We start from the raw sequence: 26,455 nt of genomic DNA on the forward strand, positions 1-26,455 counted from the left end.
ATTCCCAGTTGATCATGGAGCAAATAACATACTTCAAATCCATTTATTTTCGGGCAGATTAAACCAGATTATAACTGAACGTTTTTCCCTAGATTATTATTAATTGACTGAAATTTTGAATTTATGTTTCAGTTTTTACAAAACATTAGTCAGAGAAAACATCCAGCCTCCACCGCTGAGGCTGCAGCTCTGCACAAAACTTTTGGCCAGCGGAGAAAGTAAAATGGTCGTGCCGAACTGAGTCTGGTTCTCTCAAGGTTTTATTCCTCACTCTCCTATTGGTGAAGTTTTTTTCCCTCTCCACTGTCACCATTGACTTGCATGGTTCAGGATCTGTAAAGCTATGCATCGATGAATTTGCTCTTTAGTGTTTGGACTCTCAGTAATGATTTCAAACCACACTGAACTGAGCTAAACTGAACTGAACTACCCTGATCCAGTTACTATGACTATTTATGTGAAGCTGCTTTAACACAATCTACATTGTAAAAGCGCTATACAAATAAGGCTGAATTGAATTTAATTATGTTCCCCATAATCTAATTTAAACATCAACATTTGCGGAACAAAACACAACTGTAAAGCATGCTCATGACCTTGTTCAATTGAGCATGATGATTTTAAAACTTCCTAAAAAATTGCTCAGTATATTTCCTCATTTTCTGTTCCTTTTCCATGGTGGTTGTTTTAGGATGCAAACAATTAAGCGTGACTCTCTCCATTTCTCTTTTTATTTAAATGACCCCAAAAACACCAGAGGGTAAGAAAGAATAAACTCCATGTTTTCAACATATTATATTTATTCTTCAGGATTTAGTGCAAAACATTGACTTAAACATGCCCTGAGTAACACACAAAGATTCCACATCCATACTGTAGAGGTAACAAACAGCAACATTTTTCCAAATCTATACATGACTGATTAATTAATAAACACTGTGTAATGCACATACATACAGTACACAAATAAGGTTACAATACATAGTGTAGCAGCCCTTTACAGTAAACAATCACATAAATAGACATTCAAAACAAGGCTATTACAATATAAAGTAGTGTTAACGGTGATATTAATGATATTCAACACAGCATTTGGTGCATTTAGGCTTCAAATAAGATGACTGGCATAATAAATTAAAAAAAATATCACATATCAATTATCATATATCACTCTTAATTTTTTTTTTAGATGTACAAATAGGTCCATAAATATTTGGACATTGACACAATTCTTACATTTTTGGCTCTATACACCAACAAAATGGATTTGAAAAGAAACTAATTTAATTTAAGGGTATTTGCATCCAAATCAGGTGAATGGTGTTGGAATTACAACAGTTTGCATTTGTGCCTCCCACTTGTTAAGGGTCCAAAGGTTATTGAACAATTGGCTTCTAAGCTTTTGCATGGCCAGGTGTGTGTTATTTTATCGTTATCTCAATTACAATGAGCAAATAAAAGGTCCAGAGTTCATTTCAAGAGTACTATTTGCATTTGGAAAATGTTACTGTCAACTCTCTAGATGAAATCCAAAGAGCTGTCACTATCAGTCAACCACATTAGGCTGAAAAACAAAGCAAACACATCATAGAGACAGCAAAAACATTAGGCGTGGCCAAAACAACTGTTTGGTATACTCTTAAAATGAAAGAATGCACAACACCAAAAGATCTGGAAGACCAAGACAACAACTGTGGGGGACGACTAAAGAATTCCTTCCCTGGTGAAGAAAACACCCTTCACAATATTTGGCAAGATCAAGATCACTCTCCATGAGGCAGGTGTATGAGTGTCAGAGTCAACAATCAAGATAAGACTACACCAGAGTTAATACAGAGGGCTTAGCACAAGACGTAAACCACTAATGGGCCTCAAAACAGGAAGTCCAGATTAGAGTTATAAAATAGCCTTCACAGTGCTGGAACAACATCCTAAAGACAGATGAGATCAAGATCAACTTGTACTAGAATGATGGGAACAGAAGAGTATGGAGAAGGAAAGAACTGCTCATGATCCTAAGCAGTAAAGCATGGTGGTGGTAGTGTCATGGCATGGGTATGTATGGCTGTCTATGGAACTGGTTCTCTTGTATTTACTGATGCAACCAAAAAGTTTTTGAAGGGAAAGAAGTGTGATGTTATGCAATGGCCAAGTCAATCACCTGACCTGAATTTGATTGAGCTTTCATTTTACTTTTCCAAAGACAAAACGGAAGGAAAAATGCCCCAGAAACAAGCAGGAACTGAAGACAGTTGCTGTAGAGGCCTGGCAGAGCACCACCAGGAATGAAACCTAGCGTCTGAGGATGTCTATGCGTTCCAAACTTCAGGCTTTAATTGACTGCAAATGATTTGCAACCAAGTATTAAAAAGTGAAAGTTTGATTTATGATTATTATTCTGTCCAATTACTTTTGGTCCCTTAACAAGTGGGAGGCACATTTGCAAACTTTTGCAATTCATAAAGCGTTGACCTGATTGCTGACAGTCTGCAGTTAAAGCACATCTTGTTTATTTCATTTCAAATCCATTGTGTTGCTGTATACAGACAAAAATGTTAGAATTGTTTCAATGTCCTAAAACTTATGGACCAAACTGTATATGGTTCAGTGAAGAACCCTTAACACCCACAGAACCTTTTAATCACACAAAATGTTCTTTAGAATGATAAAATACTCTTCACATACTAATTTATTAGGAACTGTTTGCTTAAAGGCATTGCTGTGAAGCCCATATTTTAGAACCATTATTATTTCTCTGTCTATCATGGCTTATTAACTCAAAGCTTCTCTGATCAGTGCAGAGAGTCTGTAACTGGCCATTTTTGGAAGTTGGAATTGTGTTTAAAGTACACATGAAATCTAAACTAACCATATTGATTTTGCAAGCACACATTACTAGTTTTGTGGTGAACAATTCATCTGTGCATGTCATAAAAAAAAAAAAAGTTTGCCCTTCTAATCTTGAACTGAAATGTGAAAATGCTCATCCTGTTTGTTTTCAGTTAAATTCTCCCATTAAGTCTGTCTGAGGTATTGGGCGTGGGTAACATACTTAACCATGCCCCTCCATCTGTCAGTTTTGAAAGTGCTTCGACAACAAACAGAAAAGGCGAACAGGAGCAGGTGTCTGTTAGGTTGTAATATCTCTCCTGAAAACAGTTTTGACAATCTCTCTGAATGAAAACTTACCTAACTACATCCAATCAGCTTGAAGGAGAAAAAGAAGCCACGCCCTTATTTTTCTTTAAATATTTCGTTTCTCTTGAAACTGCGTCACATAGGGGTGTTCAGTTCTGGGTTTTTTGGAGCCCACTCCGATTCTTGACTCCTAATTTTCACTTAAAATAGAGAAGAATTTAACATGCTACATATATATATACAATATATATATATATATATATATATATATATATATATATATATATATATATATATATATATATATATATATATACAATATATATATATATATATACAATATATATATATATATATACAATATATATATATATATATATATATATATATATATATATATATATATATATATATAATAGTCTAAATATTTTCTTAATATTCTGATACTTGAATTCTGAGTACAGAGTGAACCAAATAATCTGGTGTAGCGGATAGTCACGCAAGGCATGACCCAAATCTGCAGTTGTACATTTCTCTTTATTTTTATTTTTTTTGATGCTCCAACTGATCAATAAACAAAATAGCTAGATTTTCCATTTAATTTAATGACCAATTAAATATTAAACCCTGTACACGAAAATGTATAACTTTATAAATTAACAAACCTAAAACGTTGCTCTCTCTCGTAAATGTGTTATCTATTGCACTTTTAAATAGCCTATTACTTTACTTTTAAATATCACTGTTTCTTTTGTGCAATTTGTTCATTATTGTAATTCAATAAGGGGTAATGGGACGGCATACACCAGAAGAAAAGGAGTGAGTCTGTTTTTGAGCACTTATCCTTGGCTTTATCCTTGGCTATACCCTTGGCTATACCTTTGGATATATATATACTTGGCAAAAAAATGGTTGCAACTTCCAGTTCATGTGGACTTTAATCCAATTTATCTAGCTTCCAATTTAAACAGTTATAATGGGATAAACAAAAAAAGGTTTTAAAAGCCACGTTTAAGGAAATCACACCATAATTTACTCTAGCTGCCTGGCTGACGTGTCTTTTTTACCATCTTTCTTTGGAGGAATCTTCTGGGCAATGCCATAGGGAACATGAGCCGCCACAGTCCCCAGCTCTGCAGCTCCCTCCACGTGGAACATCTGGTCATCAAAGAAGATGTGGGGCCTGATCTTTTCCAGCATGGGGCCTTTAGGGGCTCCTGCCAAGAAGAGGGCCTCGTCTGTCTCTAGACCCCAGGAACGTAACGTCTTGAGGGCCCGGGTGCCAGAACTGGCAGCGCTGCGAGCTGTTACCAAGTAAGTGCGGATGGGACAGTCCAAGCGCTGGCCTTTGGCGTAGAATTTCTGCTGCAGTTTCCCCAGAGCTTCCAGGAAACCCTTCAGTGGCCCCTATAGAGAAAGTGTTATAATAATTCAATACTGACAGAATTATAATATCATTGCTTTCTAGTGACAACATCCTAACTTTGAATTAGCAAACACTGTTTAGAGTAAAAAATGACTAATAAAACTATTTCACTATTTTTTGGCATTTAAAGGCACAATGTGTACATGTTTTTCACTGGAATATAAACCACTAAACCAATGCCTTATATATTTGCTGACTTATGTACTTACATTATACCAAATGTTTTTAAGAATGTTCAAATCCACAGAATTTAAACTAGTGGCATGAATTGAGTGATGTATATCTGTGCTACTGACATCATACACCCTCAATATCTGTTTTTTTTCTTCTTCTAGAAAATAGGGAAAAACTAAAGACGCTTTAATATGTTGTGTAATATGGTAGTTTTTCACTTTGCTAAGGGTTTGTTTGGATCATATTCGTTGTTCTGTTAGTGTAAGTAAATGTCTTGTTGCAGTATTTGCACACAGTTTGTGCTTTGTCTGGCGCACTTCACCGCTGTCTTTTACTCTGCCACCCTAGCTGTTGCTTCTCGCTGCTGATGTGCAGGTAAAGCAAGTTTGCACCTGTAAACACAGCATCCCCTCCTTTCAAAAAATGTATCATGATTCATTCAACATTTTGAATATTCAACAGTACTTGTTTGAATTGTTGCGTATTTGAAACAATTTTTAACCGACTCTTGGTGAATCGTTACATACCTAGATCCCATTTATATTTAGTGTTTTACCATCACAATGTTTATTTTGAGTGGCAAGAAAGCTCATTCACTGTTATTTACGCTGAAAGCGTCGAGAGCATCAAAGTAGCTGGAAGTCATTCATTCTCAATGGGAGCCGGCGGCGAGGAGCAGCGTGGCACATCTTTACTGGTGTGGGCGTCAAGTTAACCAAGTAATCGGATTGTAGACATCCACCGCTTGAGTCATTGTAAACTTTGGTTCCGACCACAGTTGTTCCCAAGAGTTTGATTATTGAGGTCGCCGGATTTCCAATTATTTACAATGTTTTCTTACAGGGACATACATTAAAAAAGTTACTGCCAAGTAACTGATGTGCATTAATGTTCTATTTTTTCTCTTTAAAAAAACAACGAAAGAAAACAATCTTGCTGCTTCAGAATATTTCAGACATATGAACACTTATTGGATAATTAAGAGCTGCACAGCCACACCATATGCAAATTTCATTGTTAATTAATTTTGAAAAATAAGTGTGCAACATTTTCATGCAAGAAAGCATGCTTTATGCAGGAATGTAATTGATATGATATGCTGCAATGGTCCCTTTAAATATGAAATCAATGTAGCTAATTTTGACGCTCTCGCCGCCGGAGCTTATGGCAGAAAGCGTTGTCACCAGGGCAGCCAGAGAAACCTTTGCCTATATGTATATATATATATATATATATATATATATATATATATATATATATATATATATATATATATATATATATATATATATATATATATATAATTAAATAATAATAATAGTTAAAAGCCTGGGTGCTGGTCCACAGAGGGCTCTTATTTTGAGAGCTACGTCATGAGCTCAGATTTGGTTGACCAATCAAAGGAAAGTTGGCGTTTCAGCACTGCCTACATGTGTATGATGAATTTTAAAGTTGTTTATCCATTTTCTTACCCTAAATTTAAAAAAATGAAAATTGAGCTAAAATCTCGTTTTTTTTTTTCATTTCTTGTGAGCAAATGAAAAACGGAAAAACTGCCTTTTTCTTCATTTTACTTTTTTTGTTCGAAAACGGATATGGATTGGACAGAAGATAACCTGCTTGTTTAGCTTGTCCATTTGCTTATAAGACATTTTTTCAAATGCGGCCATTAGCAAGTTCTACTGCCCATTCTTGGAAGGAAGGGGCCTCCTCTGATTTCCAGCTCCAAAGAATTATTTGTCTGCCAATCAATAAACTGGTTTGGACCCAAAATTTTATGTTTTTATCTTTTATTTCGTTATCTGTCCAACTGCCTAGTATAAACAGTCTAGGACATAGTGAAATGCGAAAAAGTCTAAAACTGAGCAAATGTGTTCATGAACTCTTTTCCAGAAATCCTGAGTTTTAGGGCCATAGAGCATGAACTAAATCACCATTCTCGATCTTACATCTCCAACAATAAGGTGTATTTTTTAACCCGAGCTTAAACAGTCTGAAAGGAGTCCAGTAGAAACGGTGTATAATCTTAAACTGTATAAGGCGTGCTTTAGCATCCCTAGATGCTGTTTTAACATTCTTTAAAATTCCATGCCATTCTTCATCATCAACTTTTAGATTCAGATCTCTCTCCCATATTTTCTTAAGGGCCTGTGAAGTTCCATCACCGAGATTTTGAATCAACCAGGAGTAGTACATGGATACTTCATGACCCTTTCCATATATTGAAAATATCATACAGTGAGCATCTGCTGACACAGGAAGCTGTGTAATAGAATCAAAAGTTATACAGAGTAAATGTCTTAACTGTAAATATCGGAAAAACTGGGATCTAGGTATATTGTGCTGCTGTTGAAAATGTTCAAATGATTTCAAACTACCATTTTCATAAAGATCTCCTAGTTTAACAATGCCCTTCTTTGCTCATTCTTTCCAAAAAAGGAAACTTTATTAATACACAATTTAGGATTAAACCATATGCTTGAGCTATCATTTAAGTAGGGGTCAAAGCTAAACAGACGCAAAATCTTTAGCCATATTATCTTTAAATGTGAAATAATCAGATGAATTTTCACCTTTCCATCCAGTTTAGTGTACAAGCTCTGTAAAAGCGTGATTGGAGGCAAGGCGTACTGCTCTATCTTGTACCAAGGGGGAGCTCACTCTGGGGGAAGTGACCAGTGAGCTAGGTGTCTAAGACTAAAAGCATAATAATAATACAATACATTAGGCAGACCTAGACCACCTTTCTCTACAGGCCTCTGCAACTTATTAGAATGTAATTGAGGTCGCTTACCACTCCAAATAAAATACTTACAAAATCTATCAAACTGTTTAAAACAACAAAGTGGTATTTGTATTGGAAGAGACTGTAATAAATAGATAAGTTTGGGTGTACAATTCATTTTAAATAAATTAACTTTCCCAGCTATTGAAATGGGTAGTGGAGCCCACCTCTCCATATCACAGGAAATTTTTTAATTAAGGGGTCAAAGTTAACTCTAAATCCTTCAAATCAGGGGGAAATAAAATGCCTAAATATCTTATACCTAACTTAGGCCATTAAAAAGTACCAGGGTGAAAAGCTGCTGAAGCGCAAAATGCGATTAGTGCAAGAGCTTCTGTTTTAGGCCAATTCACCCTATAACCTGAACATTTTGAACATGCATCAATTGTTCTAAGGAGACAGGGTTTAGATCTGCTAGGATCAGAAACAAATAATAAAATGTCATCAGCATAATGCATAAGCTTATGTACTTCTCCCCCAGTTACAACCACAGGAAAAGCATTGTCTTTTCTTTTTGAGGCAGCTAATGGTTCCAAAGCAAGACAAAACAGTAATGAAGAAAGAGGGCAGCCTTGTCGAGTTCCTCTGCCCAAAGCAAAATACTCCGAAATTAAACCGTTTGTTTGCACTGCCGCTAGGGGTTGTTTATATAGTAACTTAATCCATCTAATAAAAATATTGCCAAAACCATCAACTTTCAAAATTTTAAAAAGGTACTTCCACTCCACCATGTCAAAAGCCTTCTCAGCATCTAATGAGATGGCTGCAATTGGGGTCTGTTTCTCCATTACTGACCACCAAATGTCAATGAACCATCGGATATTATCAGAAGAATTTTTACCTTTAATGAAGCCTACTTGGTCCACATGTATAGGTGATGGTATAACTTTGTTTAGGCGAGTATAGCAATAATCTTTGAATAACTTTTGTATCTAATTGAATCAATAAAATTGGACGGTAGCTTTTACGGTCCCTTGCATCTTTATCTTTTTTAGTATGAGACTAATGAGAGCTTGCGACATTGTTTTTGGTAGTTCATCCCACCCAAGCACCTCTTTATAGACTTCTAACATTAATGAAGCAAGTTCTGTGATATAATCCTTAAAAACCTCTGCGACAAAACCATCAGGTCCAGGAGCTTTCCCTGCAGGTAATGCTTTGATAACCTCCATCACTTCCTCCTGAGTTATATCTGAATCAAGGAGTTGCTTTTGCTCACTAGATAACATAGGAAGGTCTAGAGGTTCCAGGAATTTATCAATATCCTACTCAGTAGAAGATGATGTGGATTTAAAAAAGGTCTACATCAAATTCTTTAAATATCTAGTTTATATCTGTAGCAGCAGTAAATACATCTCCACTACCAGATCTAAGAGCTGGAATAATAGAATAGCATTCCTCATGCTTAATATAATTGGCTAACAGTTTCCCTGCCTTATCCCCTGACTCAAAATAAGTCTGTCTTGATCTAAATAACAAAAACTCAATCTTCTGTGACAGGATGGTATTATATCTATATTTTTAGTTGCGTTAAATCCCCAAGACCTCTAGATGTCACATGACGTTTCATCTCTGTTTCAGCCCTTTTAATATTACTTTCCAATTCTAAAAGTTCTTTTTCTTTAAGCTTTTTGTAATGACAAGCAAATTGAATTATACATCCTCTAATAACTGCCTTAAGGGCATCCCACGCCACTCCCACACTGTGAAAAATGATATCCAGCCACAGTAAACATGGCTCATTTAAACAAACAGATTTCACTTAAAAAGTTTAGTTTTGGACATTGCTTAATTTTAAACTACAAATGTTACATAAAATATTGATTTCAGTGTTTACTTTATTTAATAAAGAAAAACAACTAGCAATTTTTAGTAAAGTTAGCAATAATTTGAGGTTTAGTCAATTGAACCCAATATTTTAGGATCATCAGATTATCATGTGACGCTGTACCACAGTGCGCAATTTGAGGAGTCCATTTTGGAAAATCAGCTCGGGAGAAGGCTGTTCATCTTTTGGTAAGTTATTGCAAATGTTAGATGATATTCCTTATGCCTGCTTATAAATAATGCATGTCTAAATGTTTGGATGGCAATTTACAGTATAACGCATGGACGCTTTTAATAAATGACCATGCTTGACTCAACACTAGTGTTAACCCTGATCCACACAGGAGTGTTTGAAGCCAGGTCTGTCAGCTGATCTATTATATATCTGCTCCAGTTTGTATCTGTTAAGGTGCTTTTTACTGAGCTTTAAATGATTATCATTGTGGCCAAACACTGTTGAGCATGTGAACATGGTGGGAAATGCTGGTGTACTCTCATTGTAAAAATTTCAGTATAGCCTGACTTTTGAAAACTTAAAAGTTTTATTGTATTGTTTTGTTTGTTTTTGTGTAGTTTTTTCGATTTAATTAATAATGAAAGTATATTTATAAGTAAAATATGAGTGAAATTTGTTAATTTCCTCTTTTTTTTAAGATCAAAGAATTCACGGCTGCTGATGTAGACTCTACCTTCATTGAAAATTTGGACAATTACACAGAACAGCTCATCCATTAATTTCACAAAAAGCGGGGAAGTGCAGGATGCAAAATCTGTGATGTGATGAAATTGCTGGAACAGGTATTGTTTACTGAAAATTCTGCTTGCCTGTTTTAGCATTTAAATTTTAGATGTTCATTGTGTCTACCATGTAATGCATTTTAAAATATTACAATTTATTTATATATTTTTTTCTATTTGCACTCATAGTGTGGAAATTCTCTGGGAGGTGGTGATATGCTGTCTGACTGTGTACCTGTCTGAGAACCTCGAGAAGCTGATTACATATTACCTGGTTAGTGAATGTAGTTCATTTAGTTCACTTTCAAATGAATTTTGTAGAAAGTTTTAATTGCAAACCTGAAAATACAATTAAGCATGTAAAATGTCAATTTAGAAAGAGAAACTTTTTTATATTTGAGTGATTTTAGTCATCTTAACAAAAAATGTTCAACAAAAAATGAAAAGTTCCTGTTTTTTAAATCACCCCAGCCAGTCGAAGATGTGGGTAACTTTTTTTCTTCTCTAGTAGAACAGTAAAGAAAATTGGAACTGAAGCACCTGTGGTCTTTGATAAAATGCTAGTTAGCAGATGAAATTTAGTCAACAAAGACCACAGTTTAAGTTCATTTTCTTTACTGTTCTACTGAAGAAAAGTTCTGACTTTCAGGTTCTGATTGTCTTTTTCAGTTTCTTACTTTCCCCCCTTTTTTACTTGGCTGTGCCTTTTTATTTTTTTTTGAACAGATGCATATTATACATTTTGTTTTATTGTTTTGTTTCAGGACATTGTGTGGAAACGGACCAGCTGGACATTGGAGAGCACATACCAAAAACTGTGACCATACACACACATACACTACGGACAATTTAGCCTACCCAATTTACCTGTACCGCATGTCTTTGGACTTGTGGGGGAAACCGGAGCACCCAGAGGAAACCCAAATCAACACGAGAACATGCAAACTCCACACAGAAACACCAACTGACCCAGCCGAGGCTCGAACCAGTGACCTTCTTGCTGTGAGACAATTGTTCTGAGTGTTTGATAAGCACAGCTTTGAACACTACTTTTAAGAATACTCTTGAAACAGTTTTTGAACTTGTTTCTATTAAAGCAGTACATTTGTAAAGACATTTGCATTTTTTGAACACCTAAAAATGTTTCAGGAAATGTTTTAAGATGCATTTGTCTAATAAAGAAGTTCTTTACTTTAATCCTTTTATCTGTGTTTTTTCCACCCTTTGTAATGTATAGCTAATTGTAAGTTAACTGATAAATGACTTAGTATTTTAAAGTTGAAGAACTAAACATTTTCAGTTAAATTAGCTTAAGATTTTATAATTGGGTAAACAGAACTTTAATGGTAGAAATAGCTTAAATTTGTAAACAAAAACTGCTTAAAATATTAAGTTACACTAACCAATAAATTTAAGCAAAACCATTTGCTAGAATACTTAAAAAATTAAGCATCACCAACTAAAGATTTTTAGGTAATATTTCCTTATCCACATTAAATTTAATGTGAAAATTGCTTAAAAAGAGGGATGCAAAAATGATGCACTATATTCTTAAGTAAATCTAGCATATACATTTTTTTTTTGTGTAGGATATTGCCAATATTGCATGTGATAACAGTATGGATAAGTGTTTTTGATAAAAGGAAAAGATCAATTCCAGAAAATATTTTGTATGCATTTGGAATAAAAGGTTTAATCCCTCCCTTGTGGATTCAAAAGTCTCCTTATGTCTGTGAGGTCTAAATATTGACACATCCTAAGTAAAATTAATCTTGCCTTAGGTGTAGTATACACTTTTGAGCTACTATGATCAAGAGATGGGTCCATTAATAAATTAAAGTCTCCACCCAACACAATCTCATAATGATTTCCAGCAGCTTGCAATTTTGATTCTAAATCTATGAAAAAATTGTGATCATCAAGATTGGGGTCATATACATTAGCCAACAGCAGATTTTGACCTGTATTTTAGCCCAGACCAAAATAACTCTTCCTAATGTATCTTTTACTTGTTTTACAAATCTAAATTGTATGTGTTTTTTTTTTTTACTAAAATTATTACTCCCCTACAGCTACTAGATCCTTCACTACAAAATATGTAACCGCAGACTGACTTGGCAAGTTTTTCAGCTTCCTGGTTGGAGAGATGTGTCTCTTGAAGAAACATTATTTCAAATCTATGTAAGTCTATGTATAATCTATCTATTTAAGTGAAGACACCACCTTCTTCCTTTTAATAGGGTGCCCCAACCCATTCACATTCCAAGTACAGAAAGATAATTGACCTAAATCAAAAAGTGACATTCTTCATAACACAATCAAATGTAGCCAGGCCCATTTTTTCTGAATCAAATTTAAGGTGTTCTGCAACACTTCTGCTACTCCAAAAAATCATGTCCAATGAAAATCAATAAGCTCTCCTCACATAAACCTATGCGAAATTAAAATATCACATTTTCGACATGTGGGAGGCCGAAGAAAAGGCAATTTCAGAGTTTACGGCATTTTTTCAATGAAAGCCATAGCCTGTCGCGGGCACGAGAAAGTCTTACGACCATCCTTTACTTCAATTCTCAGTTTAGCAGGGTAAAGAAGAGCAAAGCTCACTTTCTTCTTGTGAAGAATGTCTTAAAACGTTGTCTCTTCTGCTGTGATCTTGCAAAATCCGGGAAAACCATGACATTGTTGTTGTCCCAGTTCAAATTGCCTTTAATCCTCGCTGCACGTGAGACAAAGTCCCTGTCAGCAGAGCAAAGAAATCTTGCCAATATTGGCCGGGGTATATCAGACGAGTTGGGACATTGACTGGGAGATCGATGTGCACGCTCTAACTCCAGTTGCCGGCCCAGCGGATCGATCAGATTCGGGATAAGGCCGTCCAGAAACCTCACCATTTCCTAGCCCTCTTTGCCTTCAGGTATTCCGACGATACGGATATTGTTGCGTCTGCTCCGATTTTTCATGTCTTCCACTTTATCCCATAACCAGTCCAGCTCTACCTTTGTAGCAGGTGGATTGGCTTTTAGCTCCTTCTCGGCCCCTTCCAAAAACTCCACTTGTTTTTCAATCTCATCTAACCTTGTAATAATGGCGGATAGTTTAGCCTCCACTGTTTTCCGTATCTTCGCAATTCCGTCCATATCACTTGATATTTTTATGAGAATCGTATAAATGTTGGCAATGTCCTGGCTTCCATCAAGAGGCTCGGTGACGGGATCGGGGTAAGTTAGGCCACGGCCATCTTGATCCCGAGAAGTGTTGGTCGTGTATGAGCGCAAATGCTTTTTTATATCCCCACAGCCTGTGGACTTCAAATTCTTTGACATGATCTCGTTCAAATATCACTTAGATGTCCGAATAGCTGCAATTTTCACTAGTACAAGATAGTTAACAGGATAAAAGTAGCAAATTGAAGCGGAGCTCGCTATCAAGCTGCCTCCTCTCGCATCGTGTCACATGAATTGAAAAACATTTTTAATCTATGAAAATGTGCAATGATTTCAGTCATGTGAGAAGGAATTTGCGATAAGCATTTTAAACTGTAGGTGGGTGCAGAGCTGAATTTTGTGACCTTGCTATATTGGCACAAACAATAGTAAACATAGTAGCAGCAAAAAAGCAGAGTGGTGCAATGATATTCTAACAATTTAAGATGAGATAGTGTTTAATGCAGGCATCAAGGAGCAATTGCTTCTGAATGTGTGCTTGCTTTTTTACTTTAGCAAATTTTCGGTCACTTTGTGTGTAGTGAGCAATCGTATGAAGCACATATTTTAGATTCGTTATTAAATATTTTGTGTTCCTATTTAAATGCAACAACAGTGGCCAAACGTTTTAAACATAGCCTTAAAGGAATAAGTCATCCAAAAATCATTTACTCACTCAGGTGCTTCTAAACTTAAATTTCGTACTTGAAATTGAACATACATGATCCAGAGGTTTATTTTCATGGGCTTTCTCATGTTCGAAGAACTTGTCCAGTCCATGAGCTTTGTAGATTCTCTCTGACTCGTCTGAAAAGAGGACGGCATCTCCATCGAAGGCCACACGCAGCTGGGTCTCCGGCACCTCTGTGATTTTCCCAGGTGAAAACACTGTAGCTGCTGCAATTCCTGACAAGTATTCCACAAGGAACAGTATTAGTGTATTTATATATTATTCCCTTAATTAATTCCCAAAAGCACTCCAGCTCACCTGCTTCGATGGCTTCTCTGACTTTCAGCGAGTCAGCTGACAGATAAAGGTTGGTGTGGTAAGCTTTCAGATAACCAATAGGACTGTTGCCTCCAGTCATACAAAAGCGTTCTAAAAAAAGCTCTATAACAGGAAAACAGACAAAACAAGACATCATTTGTGCTTCCCCATAATTGCATAGAAATGACTACTTACAAACAAGGAATGCTCACCACAATCGATTTATAAGAAACAATGAGCTCAGTTAGTCAATTATGGAAGCATAGTTGCACTTAAAAGATTTTATTAAGGCTCAGCCACTTTTCCAGTAGTGCAGTATTTTCCTATTTTTCTCACAGGGATATTAAAGTCTTCGTTAAAGTGTTAGAAAACATGAACCAAACCAACCATTAAAACTTGGATTTGAAAATAGAACTGTGTACACCAGGGGTGACCAACCCTGCTCCTGGAGATCCATTGTGCTGCTGATTTCAGTTGCAACCCATATCAAACACACCTGCCTGTAATTATCCAGTGCTGTTCAGGTCCTGATTAATTGGTTCAGGTGTGTGTGTGATCAGGGTTGGAGCTGAACTCTGCAGAAAGGTAGGGTTGTTGTTAGATCAGATACGGTTTTGGACTGAAATTAACAAGAAATATTTATAATATTTATTACATTTCCCATTTAATATATATTATAATAACCTTTACCAAGAGGTGGTGCAATACGGCAAAAATGCAATATTGATAATTATTTTCCATATTGAACGAGAAGGATATCAATTTCGATTTAAGTTGTTCATTAAATGGCATAACATATTTTCAACCTGTATCTAATACTAACACACTTTAGATTGTTATTTTTGCACATTTCTGCTGTGTAATTGGCTCTTTAATCAATATAGAGTAAAAAAAAAATCCAGAGCTTATTATTATTATTGAGGTAAATTTTATCGCGATTCAAAATAATGTCGTTTATCGGCCCAGCCTTATGTATACCCCTACCTGTACGGAGTATTATTCATGCTATTTATTAAATTACCCAATATATTGTATGTTATTAATGCCCACGCCCACCCTAAACCCAACAAATGTATTCATTGAAATGTAAATCTAAAAATATTAATTATTGTTATACAGTGTTACAAAAATAATGCAATATTGATGTGTGTATGCGCAGCTGTATCCTATCTAGACTTTACCGGAAGGTAGATCTCCAGGAGCAGGGTTGAGAACCCCTGGTGTACATAAATATATCTTTATTATGAAAATAAAAACTACAATTCAGTGAAGCATTGCAAATGGCAGTCAAATATAAAAGTATTAAATTAAAGTTCCAGTTAGTGTCTACTTTTTAAATTGCAAGATATGAATGTACAGCGCTCAATATAAATTAACCCCTTTTTAAAATATGTTTTATCCATATCTTTGTTAATACAGACAATCATGTTTTATTAAACAGTTATATCCATTTAAATAATGGCTTGGTCACCTAATATTTTTAGAAATAGAAAGGCCAATATTTAAATTCAGATAAGTTATTTCTTGTAGGTATTTTCTAACAAAAACAAACAAACAATACTAGACTACAAAATTTTACCAAATTTTCCATTTTATATGTTTATTTGTTTCTGTTTACAACAGATTTATTTTATTTTTTTCCAACATTAATTTGGTTGAACTATTCTTTGGATTGTGATCTTAAGTTGTTTTGTTAGATTATTTCTTGCTTTCGTAATGACTAATCTATTGTATATGCACACATAGACTCACCGGCCACTTTGTCCAACTACTCATTAATGCAAATTTCTTATTAGCCAATCACATGGCAGCAACTCAATGCATTTAGGCATGTAGACATGGTCAAGATAAATTGCTGCAGTACAAACTGAGCATTAGAATATAAAAGAAAGGTAATTTAAGTGACTTTGAATGTGGCATGGTTGTTGGTGCCAGACGGGCTGGTCTGAGTATTTCAGAAACTGCTGATCTACTGTGATTTTCATGCACAACCATCTCTAGGCTTTACAGAGAATGGTTTGAAAAGAGAAAATATTCAGTGAGTTCAAATGCCTTGTTGATGCCAGAACTCAGAGGAGAATGGCCAGGCTGGTTCCAGCTGCTAGAATGGCAACAGTAATTCAAATAACCACTCGTTACACCCGAGGTATGCAGAAGAGCATCTCTGAACACACAACATGTCCAAACTTGAGGCAGATGGGCTACAGCAGGAGAAGATAACACCAGGTGCCACTCTTGTCAGCTAAGAACAGGAAACCCAGGCTTTAATTCGCAAAGGCTCACTAAAAATTGGACAACGGAAGATTGGAAAAACGTTGCCTGGTCTGATGAGTCTCGATTTCTGCTACAACATTTGGATGGTAGGGTCAGAATTTGGTATCAACAACATGAAAGCATGGATCCATCCTGCCTTGTATCAATGGTTCAGGCTGGTGGTGTTGGTGTAATGGTGTGGGGGATATTTTCTTGGCACACTTTGGACCCATTAGTACCAATTGAGCATAGTGTCAAAGCCACAGCCTACCTGAGTACTGATGCTGACCATGTCCATCTCTTTATGACCACAGTGTACCCATCGCCTGATGGCCACTTCCAGCAGGATAACCCGCCATGTCATAAAGCACGAATCATCTCTGGTTTCTTGAACATGACAATGAGTTCACTGTAGTCAAATGGTCTCCACAATCATAATCTTGTTTTTCCTCTTGACATAAGATTATTTTGCTTACCCCATTGGCAGGTTATTTTGCTTGTTTTTAGTAAAAACTCACTTAATTTTGACATATTATTCCTGAAAACAAGACCATATGTTTTGCTTGTGTAGAAAATTATTCTTGATTAAAGAATTTTTAGATATTTGGACTAGAAACAAGACAAGAAATCTAAGTAAGAAAATCATTTTTTGCAGTGAAGTTGTAGCCCTAAAAGAACTGACTGGCTAATCCTAAAGTAAAATGAGCAGCAATTGTCCAGTCTAGATGAGATAAATCATGTACAACAATATTTTTAATATCAAAAATGGTCTACCATTGACTTGCATTATACAAGTCACCAAGAACCACACATTCAGCCAAAAAACACTGAAGTGCTCCACTGAAGAAAAAAAAAACAAGATCTTCAGTGGCCTAAGAAAAGAACAAATTAACAGCAAATGTTCCTTTTTGGTGGAACTATCCCTGTAAACTCATTAGATGATCACCAAACGTTTTAAAGTGACTCATTATTTGCGTTAAGTAAATGTGCAATAAAAACGTCTTTCGACTTACGGTGATGGTTGATTGAATTTATGAGTCTGAGTCCTACGTGTGCATGATTGCTGGTCATCAGAACCACATCAAAGAGCTCTTCGCTGTCTGGATAAAGCTCTCGGAGTCGAGTGTTCACTGCCTCCACTGCCTGCACAACACACACCAATAACACGTCCATCATTACCTCTTCAGAACTTGAGCAGAACTATAATTAAAATAATGACAGACATAAAGAGTTTTGTTCATTAAGAGCGTATCATTTAAACCAAGCTGAGTTTCTTCCCCTTTAGAGTTTTTAGATTGTTAATGTAGCATTATTAAACACTAATGTTTATCAACATCGGGATTCACCTTGATGAAGGGGAAAGCAGGTCCAGGTGCGAATGGTTCCATCTCGTGTTGAATCTGATAGTTGAGGTAGTCCTCCATTCCCTGCTGCTCATAAATGTCCTGCTCCAGATCCATGTTGAAGAGCGCACGAGAGGACACGGCGATGGTGATGGCATTCTGAGGCTTGGGCTGAAAAAAACAAAACAACATATATCATACTAATTAATAAAAAATATCTAAAAATGTATATTTAAAAAACGTATGTGTAATATTTTTATAGGCAGCGATAATAAATAGACTAACAGACAGGATAAATAGCCTGACAAAGAGGATAGCTAGATAGACTGACAGACAGATGGATGGATCGATGGATAGATGGATAGATAGATAGATATTTAAAATGACACAACTGCGCTAATGACACTCAATGACAGTTGTCAAAAGCATTCATAAAATCTCATTAATATTCATGAAGTCATGTCGTCAACTCGTCATGACGATTATAAAGGTGTTGTGACATTCTAAACACCTACTTTAAGTGTTACCCAAACAAATGAATGCCTATGAATTTTAAAATATATAATTTTATACAGATACAATAATAGAAATATAAAAATATTGACAGACAGACATACAGACAGTTAGCTAAAGACACTTAATGACACTTAATTATCAAAAGCATTGATTAAATCTCATTAATATTTATGACATTGCTTACGACATTCTAACACCTACTTTGAGTAAACTGTTACCCAAACAAATTTTCAATAATTTATACATTTTCAATTATATTATTTTATACAGATTCAATCACAGAGATATCAAAATGTTACCAATCAGAAAGACAGAATTTAAAATGACAATTGAGCTAATGACACTTAATGACAGTTGTCATGATAATGCATAAATTCTCATTCATGTCCCATGTCATGATTACAAAAGTGTCAGGATGGTCTTTTGAACACCTAATTTAGTGTTACCCCTAGGAATTAATGTCTATCAATTTTGAAATATATTATAGGCAGATACACTGACAAAGATATCAAAATTTAAGATTGTCAGATAGATAGATGGATGGATGGATGGATGAATAGAACGACAGACAGACAGACAGACAGATAGATGTAATGACATAGTACAGTGGTTCTCAAACTTTTTTCATCAAGTACCACCTCAGAAACAATTTGTCTCTCCAAGTACCACTAAAATGTGCAGTATTGAAATACAGTAGTGTAGGCCCAGTAAAGCAGCTACAACTCTGCACTGTTAAAAAAAATGTGGCACATTACCTCAGAAATATAGGCTATATGTCATATATGGCACATTATATACATAGTTTTTGGTAAATTTTAAAATGTGTGTAGCATGTACTTTACATATTTCATTTCTCCGCGTACCACTAGAAGGAAGCCTGCGTACCACTGACATAGTAAATACAATGTAACAACAGTGATTGCACATGAGAAGTTTGTAATTACATATTACATCTCAGATGTAATTACAATGTCATTACATTCAAAATAAAAATAAAATAAATACATTCTGCGAATATTTACACGTGTATTTACTTTATACTTACTATATTTATTTGTGTATATTAAAATACATATTATACAAATTCACAATTAGAGTACTTGAAATATACAAAGAAACAGTTAGAAATGTTATCTTCGACATATTTACAATGTAATCACAATGTTATAACCATGTAATAACAATGTAGTTACAATGTTGTTATATCCAAAATTAAAGTTTGTAATGTATGGCGTATTTTTATGTATAAATACAAATACTGTACCTGAAATATACAAAGAAATACTTAATATTTAAAAAATATTGTACATGCAATGTACAAAGACACATTTACATTCATAAACATTATCTTGGATAAGTAAAATGTAATTACAATAAAATGACATATTAATTACAAATTAACAATACAGTAATTACATCCAAAAATAGGTTTGCAATTACACATTACAATATTAAAAAAAAAATGCTATTACAATGTTAGAACACTGTAATTACAATGTCATTACATCCAAAATAAAGATTGTAATTACGAATGTACTGAATATATGTATGCATAAATACACAAATACAGTACTTGAAATATGCAAAGAAATTTAAGTTTATAAATATCTTGGATGTATATACAATGTAAAAGCAATATATTTATAATGGAATGGCATAGTAATAAAGTTTGTATTTACATGTGTACTGTGTATATTTACAAATACAACTATAACCAAATATTTTACACGCAATATACATAGAAACATTTACATTTATAAATATTACCTTGGATGTGGCTAAAATTTAATTAAATAAAATGACATAGCAATTACAATGTAACAGTAATTACACTCAAAATAAGTTTGTGATTACATATGTACTGCGTATATTTATGTACATATACACAAATACTGTACATGAAATATACAAAGAAACATATAGTACAATGTTATGACAATGTATTTGCAATGTCTTTACAGTATATATATATATATATATATATATATATATATATATATATATATATATATATATATATATATATACACACACACACACACACACACACACACACACAAATACAGTACTTGAAATATGCAAAGAAACATTTAAGTTTACAAATATTATCTTGGATGTAATTACAATGTTATAGGATTGTAACTACAATGTTATAAGACTGTAATTACAATCTTGTTATGTTGTAATTACATCCATAATAAGTGTTAGTAATTACATAAGTACTGTGTATATTTACGTATAAATACACAAATACTGTACATGAAACACACAAATATTTAAATTTATAAATATTATCTTGGATGTCATTACAATGCAATGACACAGTACTTACATACAAGATAAAAATGTGTAATTACATATTACATGTGTGCTGTGTATATGTGTATAACTATAATACACAAATACTGTACATGAAATTTACAAAAACACATTTACAATACTATCATAGATGTATTTAAAATGTTATAACATTGTAATTACATTGTTTTTAACACAGTAATTACATTCAAAATAAAGGTTTGTAATTACATATGCACTGCATAAATTTACGCATAAATACACATACTGTACATGAAGTTTACAAAGAAACTATCGTTTTTGAATATTATATTGGATGTACAATGTAATATCAATATAATTACAATGTAATGACATAATAAAGTTTGCATTTACATGTGTACTGTGTATATTTATATACGAAGCTATAGATAATTAAATATTGTACATGCAATATACAAAGAAAAATTTACATTTATAAACATTATCTTGGATATGACTAAAATGTAATTATGATACAACTGACATATAAATTACAATTTAACGACTAAAGACATACAAAATTAAAGTTTGCAATTACGTATTACAATGTTATTACAATGTTAGAATGATGTAATTACAATGTTGGAACAATGTAATTAAATCCAAAATAGAGTGTGTAATTACATATGTACTGTGTATATGTAAGTATAACTACGGTACACAAATACAGTACTTGATATATGCAAAGAAATTTACATTTATAAATATAATCTTGGATGTAACTACAATGTAATAGCAATATAATTACAATGTAATAAAGTTTGTATTCACATGTGTACTGTGTATATTTACATATACAACTACAAATATTGTACATGCAATATAGAAAGAAACATTTACATTCATTAATATTACCTTTGATGAACCTAAAATGTCATTAAATACATCAATGATAATCAATATTTTTATAGTAAATATATAAAACATTGTAACAATGTTTTTACATAGTAATTATAATGTAGTGACACAGTAATTACATCCAAAATAAAAGTTTGTAATTACATATGAACTGCATATATTTACGTATAAATACACATACTGTACATGAAATATCCAAACAAGTTTTTGATTATTATATTGGGTGTAATTACAATGTAATGACATAGTAATAAAGCTTGTATTTACATGTGTATTGTGTATATATATATGTACACAACTATTGATACACAACTATTGACCAAATATTGTACATGGATTTTACAAAAAAAAAAAAAAACTATCTTGGATGTGATCTATCAATGCAATGACATAGTAATTACAATGTAACGACATAGAGTAGTAATTACATTAAAGATAAGTTTGCAATTACAAATCACAATGTTGTAACAATGTAATTACAATGCTAATACATAGTAATTACATCCAAAATAAAAGTTTATAATTACATGACCTGCGCATATTTGTGTATATAAACATGAATAGAGTACATAAAATATACAAAGAAGCATTAGTTTGTAAATGTTATATGGGATGTAATTACAATGAAATAGCAATGTAATTACAATGTAACGGCACAGTAATTACATATAGGATAAAAGTTTGTAACATTAGATGTGTACTGTGTAAATTTAAGTATAAATCATAAATACAAACTGTACATTAAATATACAAAGAACCACATTGATAAACTTTATCTGGGATGTATCCAAAATGTAATAGCGATGTAATGACATTCAAGATAATAGTTTGTAATTACATGTGTATTGAGTATATTTTCGTAAATAACTATAAGATATAATATACATTATATACATTTATACGTTTATAATTTTTTTTGGATGTAACTACAGTATATTTGCAGTATAACTAGTATGTAATTTCATTGTAAGGGAACAGTAACTACACACATGTACAAACATGTTTCTAAATCAAGATTAAAGTTTGTGATTACATATTACATACAAGTGTACTGTGCATATTCATGTATATAACTATAAATACACACTGTACATGAAAATATACAAACATGTTTGTAAATCTTGGATGTAATTACAATGTAACGACATAGTAAATACATCCTAGGTAAAAGTTTGTAATTACATATTACATGTGTACTGTATATATGTGTTTAACTGTAATACACAAATTCTGTGCATGAAATATACAAAAACACATTTACAATACTATCATAGATGAAATTACAATGTTATTTCGTAGTAATTATAAGGTAATGACAGTAATTACATCCAAAATAAAGGTTTTTGATTACATATGTACTGCAAATATATATATATATATATATATATATATATATATATATATATATATATATATATATATATATATATATATATATATATATATACACACACACATACATAAATACTGTACATGCAATATACAAAGAAACATTTAAGATTCTAAATATTATATTTAATGTGATTACAATGTAATAGCAAAGTTATATTATAATGTCATTATAATGACATCGAATTTAAGTTTGTAATTACATGTACTGTGTATATTTACGTATAAATATACAATAAACAACCAAATACTGTACATGCAATATACAAAAAAACCATTTACATTTATAAATATTATTTTGACTGTGACTACAAAGTAATAAGGCAATGACGAAGTAATTACAATGTAACGATGCAATAATTGCACACCTGATAAAAGTTTATAATTACATATTACATCTCAGATGTAGATACAATGTTATAACAATGTAATCACAATGCCATAGCATCCAAAATAAAAGTTGGTAATTACAGTTCAAAAGCATTCATAAAATCTCATTAATATTCATGATGTCGTGTCCTCAACTCGTTACAATGTATATAAAGCTGTTACTACATTCTTATGAACACATTTAAGTGTTACCCATACAAAATAATCTAAATTTTCAAACATATAGTCTTACTATTGCAGAAATATCCAAATTTTGACAAATAGATTTTAAAATGACAACTGAGCAAATGACACTTAAAGACAGTTTCATAATGATGCATAAATTCTTATTAATATTCGTGTCCCACGTCATGATTACAAAGATGTCAAGACAGTCTTAAGAACAACTAGGCTACTTTAGAGTTACCCTTAGGAATTAATGTCTATCAATTTTGAAATATATTATAGACAGCTACAATGACAAAGATATCAAAATGTTAGAAAGAAAGAAAGAAAGAAAGAAAGAACTTTTTAATCGCTACGTAATAAACGTAGTTGCTACAGGAATCAGCACGTACAGTAAGCTTAAGCAACTGGTCACTACGCGCTTTAATGAATATACACCACAGTTCCTACCAAATTCTCCTTTCCGATTTTAGCCTGCATAATTCTTCTCTCCCACAAGCTGCTTGTCGATTTGTTTCCTAATAAAGGGTGTAAGATAAGCCTTTTCCCTCCCACTTGACCGTGTTTATTTTCCGGCGGCATCACTGCAGCAAACGCGGTCACGGTCACGACATCAAGCCCGCGCGTCTGTTTCGTGTCTGCAGGAGCCTCGAGTATTTTTAGACGCTTTATCGAGCTCATTGCGACCCTTTGTGATGTTTTCCCGGTAGGTACCGTACTCTATACTGATCAGACATTTGACTGGAAACTCGTTCAGACTCACCGGTTTAGGCTTCTTGCTGGGGCTTGACTGGTTACAGGTCTCCTTCTCCCAGAAAGTGTGCATCTCTTTCGGCAGAGCTGTATTCATGTTCATCATAAACAGCTGATGGTCATAGAGGAGTTCTGCTCTGTATGACCTACACACACACACTCTCTCTCACACACACACAGACACACGCAGAGCAGTCACATCCCTGGAGCAAAGCAATCAGATGAGCAGAGTCTGCTAGAGATGAAACTGAAGCTCTTGCTCACCATCACTCCCCCATCATCTGCTGCTCCAGGGGACCAGTGATGGAGGGGGGCTTCTCATACATCAGTTGGATGGGTGCTGCGAGGAGATGTGTTTTTTGTTTACTATTAGTATGATGTGGGCTGGCACTACTCAGAAATGTTGCCATAACAACCGCAGGTTCTGAGATGCATCAAAAAGATGCACTTGAAAGTGAGCAGGGGAAACACTGCACTATTAGCACTAATGCACAAGAGTCCTTGGAAGGACTCAAAGATGTAATGCACTGAGTATTGATTATCCCCACACGCTGTAAACAAATGCAGATGTTTCACACAATTCATGTGTGTTGTCCCAACACATATTGATTAAGCTAACTTAACAAATTGAATTGGATTGAACATAAAACAATTAAGTTGTGCCCAAAAAACGTAATAATTGTGTTGTTTCAATTCATTTTAAATTAGTTTAAACTAGCATGAAATTTATTTTTTTGTTTGGAGTGCAAAATTGTTAGAAATGTTACTCACTATATATATCGTCTTAACACAGATATGGGTAAATATGTACTGTTTGTTTATTGTTATTTGATTGAGTTTTAGTTATACTTGCAGAGGTTTAAAGCAAGTTAGATGTTCAATAGGACACGTCTGATCATTCAATGATATTGATTATGTCAAGCCTTTTTTGTTGAGCTGGCTTTGACCTTTTTCTGTCGAAAGGTGAAAAACTCTAGTATTTTTTCTGGTCATTTTAGCCTGGAGGTTCTTCAAGTTTATTAAAGTGTCAGGACGTTTCTCTTGGTAGCTGACAAATGATTTTATTACACACAGTATTCACCTCAATGTTCTTGGTAAAACACATTAAAACACATTGTTCAGGGGGTTATATTACATCAAAACTCTTATGCTTTTGTCCTTAAAACACATTTCTTTTGCTAGTTTCTCATTCATCACATCTCAAACCTCTGGTATAAGTGTTAAAATGTAATTTTAAAACTGGAGGCTTCAGCCATTGATGAGAGAGATTATAGTGTGTGTATTTATTTTTATTTATTATAAATATGTTTGCCTGCAAGTGCATTTTCTTAACGCTAATTACTATTTTCCATTTTATTTCATGTTATTTTCGAGAGGGGTCTGGATGCAGACCTGGTACAGTGCATTTTGGGCTTCATCGAATGCTTTTTAATAGGCTCACTTAATCCCACCTCTCATCGTGACGCCACTAGCTCCATTTGAGTGCATTGTATCTGACATTGCATCGGTCAGTGATGCAATCTCAGCTTGCATCATAAAGGTTGCATCCAGATACTACTGTTATTTTTTGTATACAAAAGCATAAAATGTAAAATTTGTTTTGCAAGCGGGTCAGATGCTTGTTTTGTAGTGTCTTCCTAATAAAAAAAATGAAAATCCCCTAAAGCACAATATATAAATAAATAAAAAATGAAATCTAAATAATGCTGAAATCGCCTTTAAAATAGTCTAAATTATGCTCTTGGCAAAAAATATAACTCTTAGGAACGCATCTATTTTGCAAGATGTAAGATATGCCTTGGGTGTCTCCAGAATGTGTCCGTAAAGTTTCAGCTCAAAACAGCCTTCAGATTATACATTATAGCCTTCAGAATCAGCCCCTTTTAGTGACTGTAGCTGTTTTTGTAGCCTGTTGCTTTAAATGCAAATGAGCTGCTTCTCCCTGTCCACCGTTCCCACATGCATGTATGCTTCTCCTGCATTACATCAGATAAACAGCTGTCAGTGATAGAGACAGACATGGATGAAGCTGGAATACAGCTTAATAGTTAAAAATACCAAGTAAGTTTATTTGATGCTTCTCCCCACCTACCCTTTACACGTGCGTGTCAGCACAGTGGGTGACTCTGTGTGATAGTCAGTGATAGACAGAGATGGATGAAGCTGAAATACAGTTTATAAGTCAAA

At 33.8% G+C, this 26,455-nt stretch overlaps 1 protein-coding gene and 1 long non-coding RNA gene across 4 annotated transcripts; one reads left to right on the plus strand and one right to left on the minus strand.

Annotated features, from left to right (window-relative positions):
• Positions 1 to 3,692: 3,692 nt before the first annotated feature.
• nt5c1ab (5'-nucleotidase, cytosolic IAb) lies at positions 3,693 to 24,649 on the minus strand. Of its 3 annotated transcripts, none has more exons than XM_073927731.1 (7): positions 24,533 to 24,649; positions 24,279 to 24,431; positions 17,882 to 18,049; positions 17,549 to 17,678; positions 14,283 to 14,405; positions 14,016 to 14,200; positions 3,693 to 4,545 (listed from the first exon to the last, which is right to left on the minus strand). In XM_073927731.1, the coding sequence occupies exons 1-7, from the start codon at positions 24,533 to 24,535 to the stop codon at positions 4,171 to 4,173; spliced, it is 1,137 nt and encodes a 378-aa protein (XP_073783832.1). In that variant the 5' UTR covers positions 24,536 to 24,649; the 3' UTR covers positions 3,693 to 4,170. The 3 variants fall into 3 exon arrangements, with proteins under 3 accessions (XP_073783832.1, XP_073783833.1, XP_021323144.3); XM_073927732.1 differs by having other exon boundaries at positions 17,549 to 17,735; XM_021467469.3 differs by lacking the exons at positions 24,279 to 24,431; positions 24,533 to 24,649 and adding an exon at positions 23,966 to 24,216.
• si:dkey-84k15.7 lies at positions 6,403 to 11,278 on the plus strand. The gene is made up of 3 exons (XR_658730.5): positions 6,403 to 10,148; positions 10,278 to 10,362; positions 10,853 to 11,278. It is a non-coding gene; the product is annotated as a si:dkey-84k15.7 (long non-coding RNA).
• Positions 24,650 to 26,455: the final 1,806 nt, after the last annotated feature.

Source organism: Danio rerio, chromosome 17, assembly GCF_049306965.1.
Source record: "Danio rerio strain Tuebingen ecotype United States chromosome 17, GRCz12tu, whole genome shotgun sequence".
NCBI lineage: Eukaryota > Metazoa > Chordata > Actinopteri > Cypriniformes > Danionidae > Danio > Danio rerio.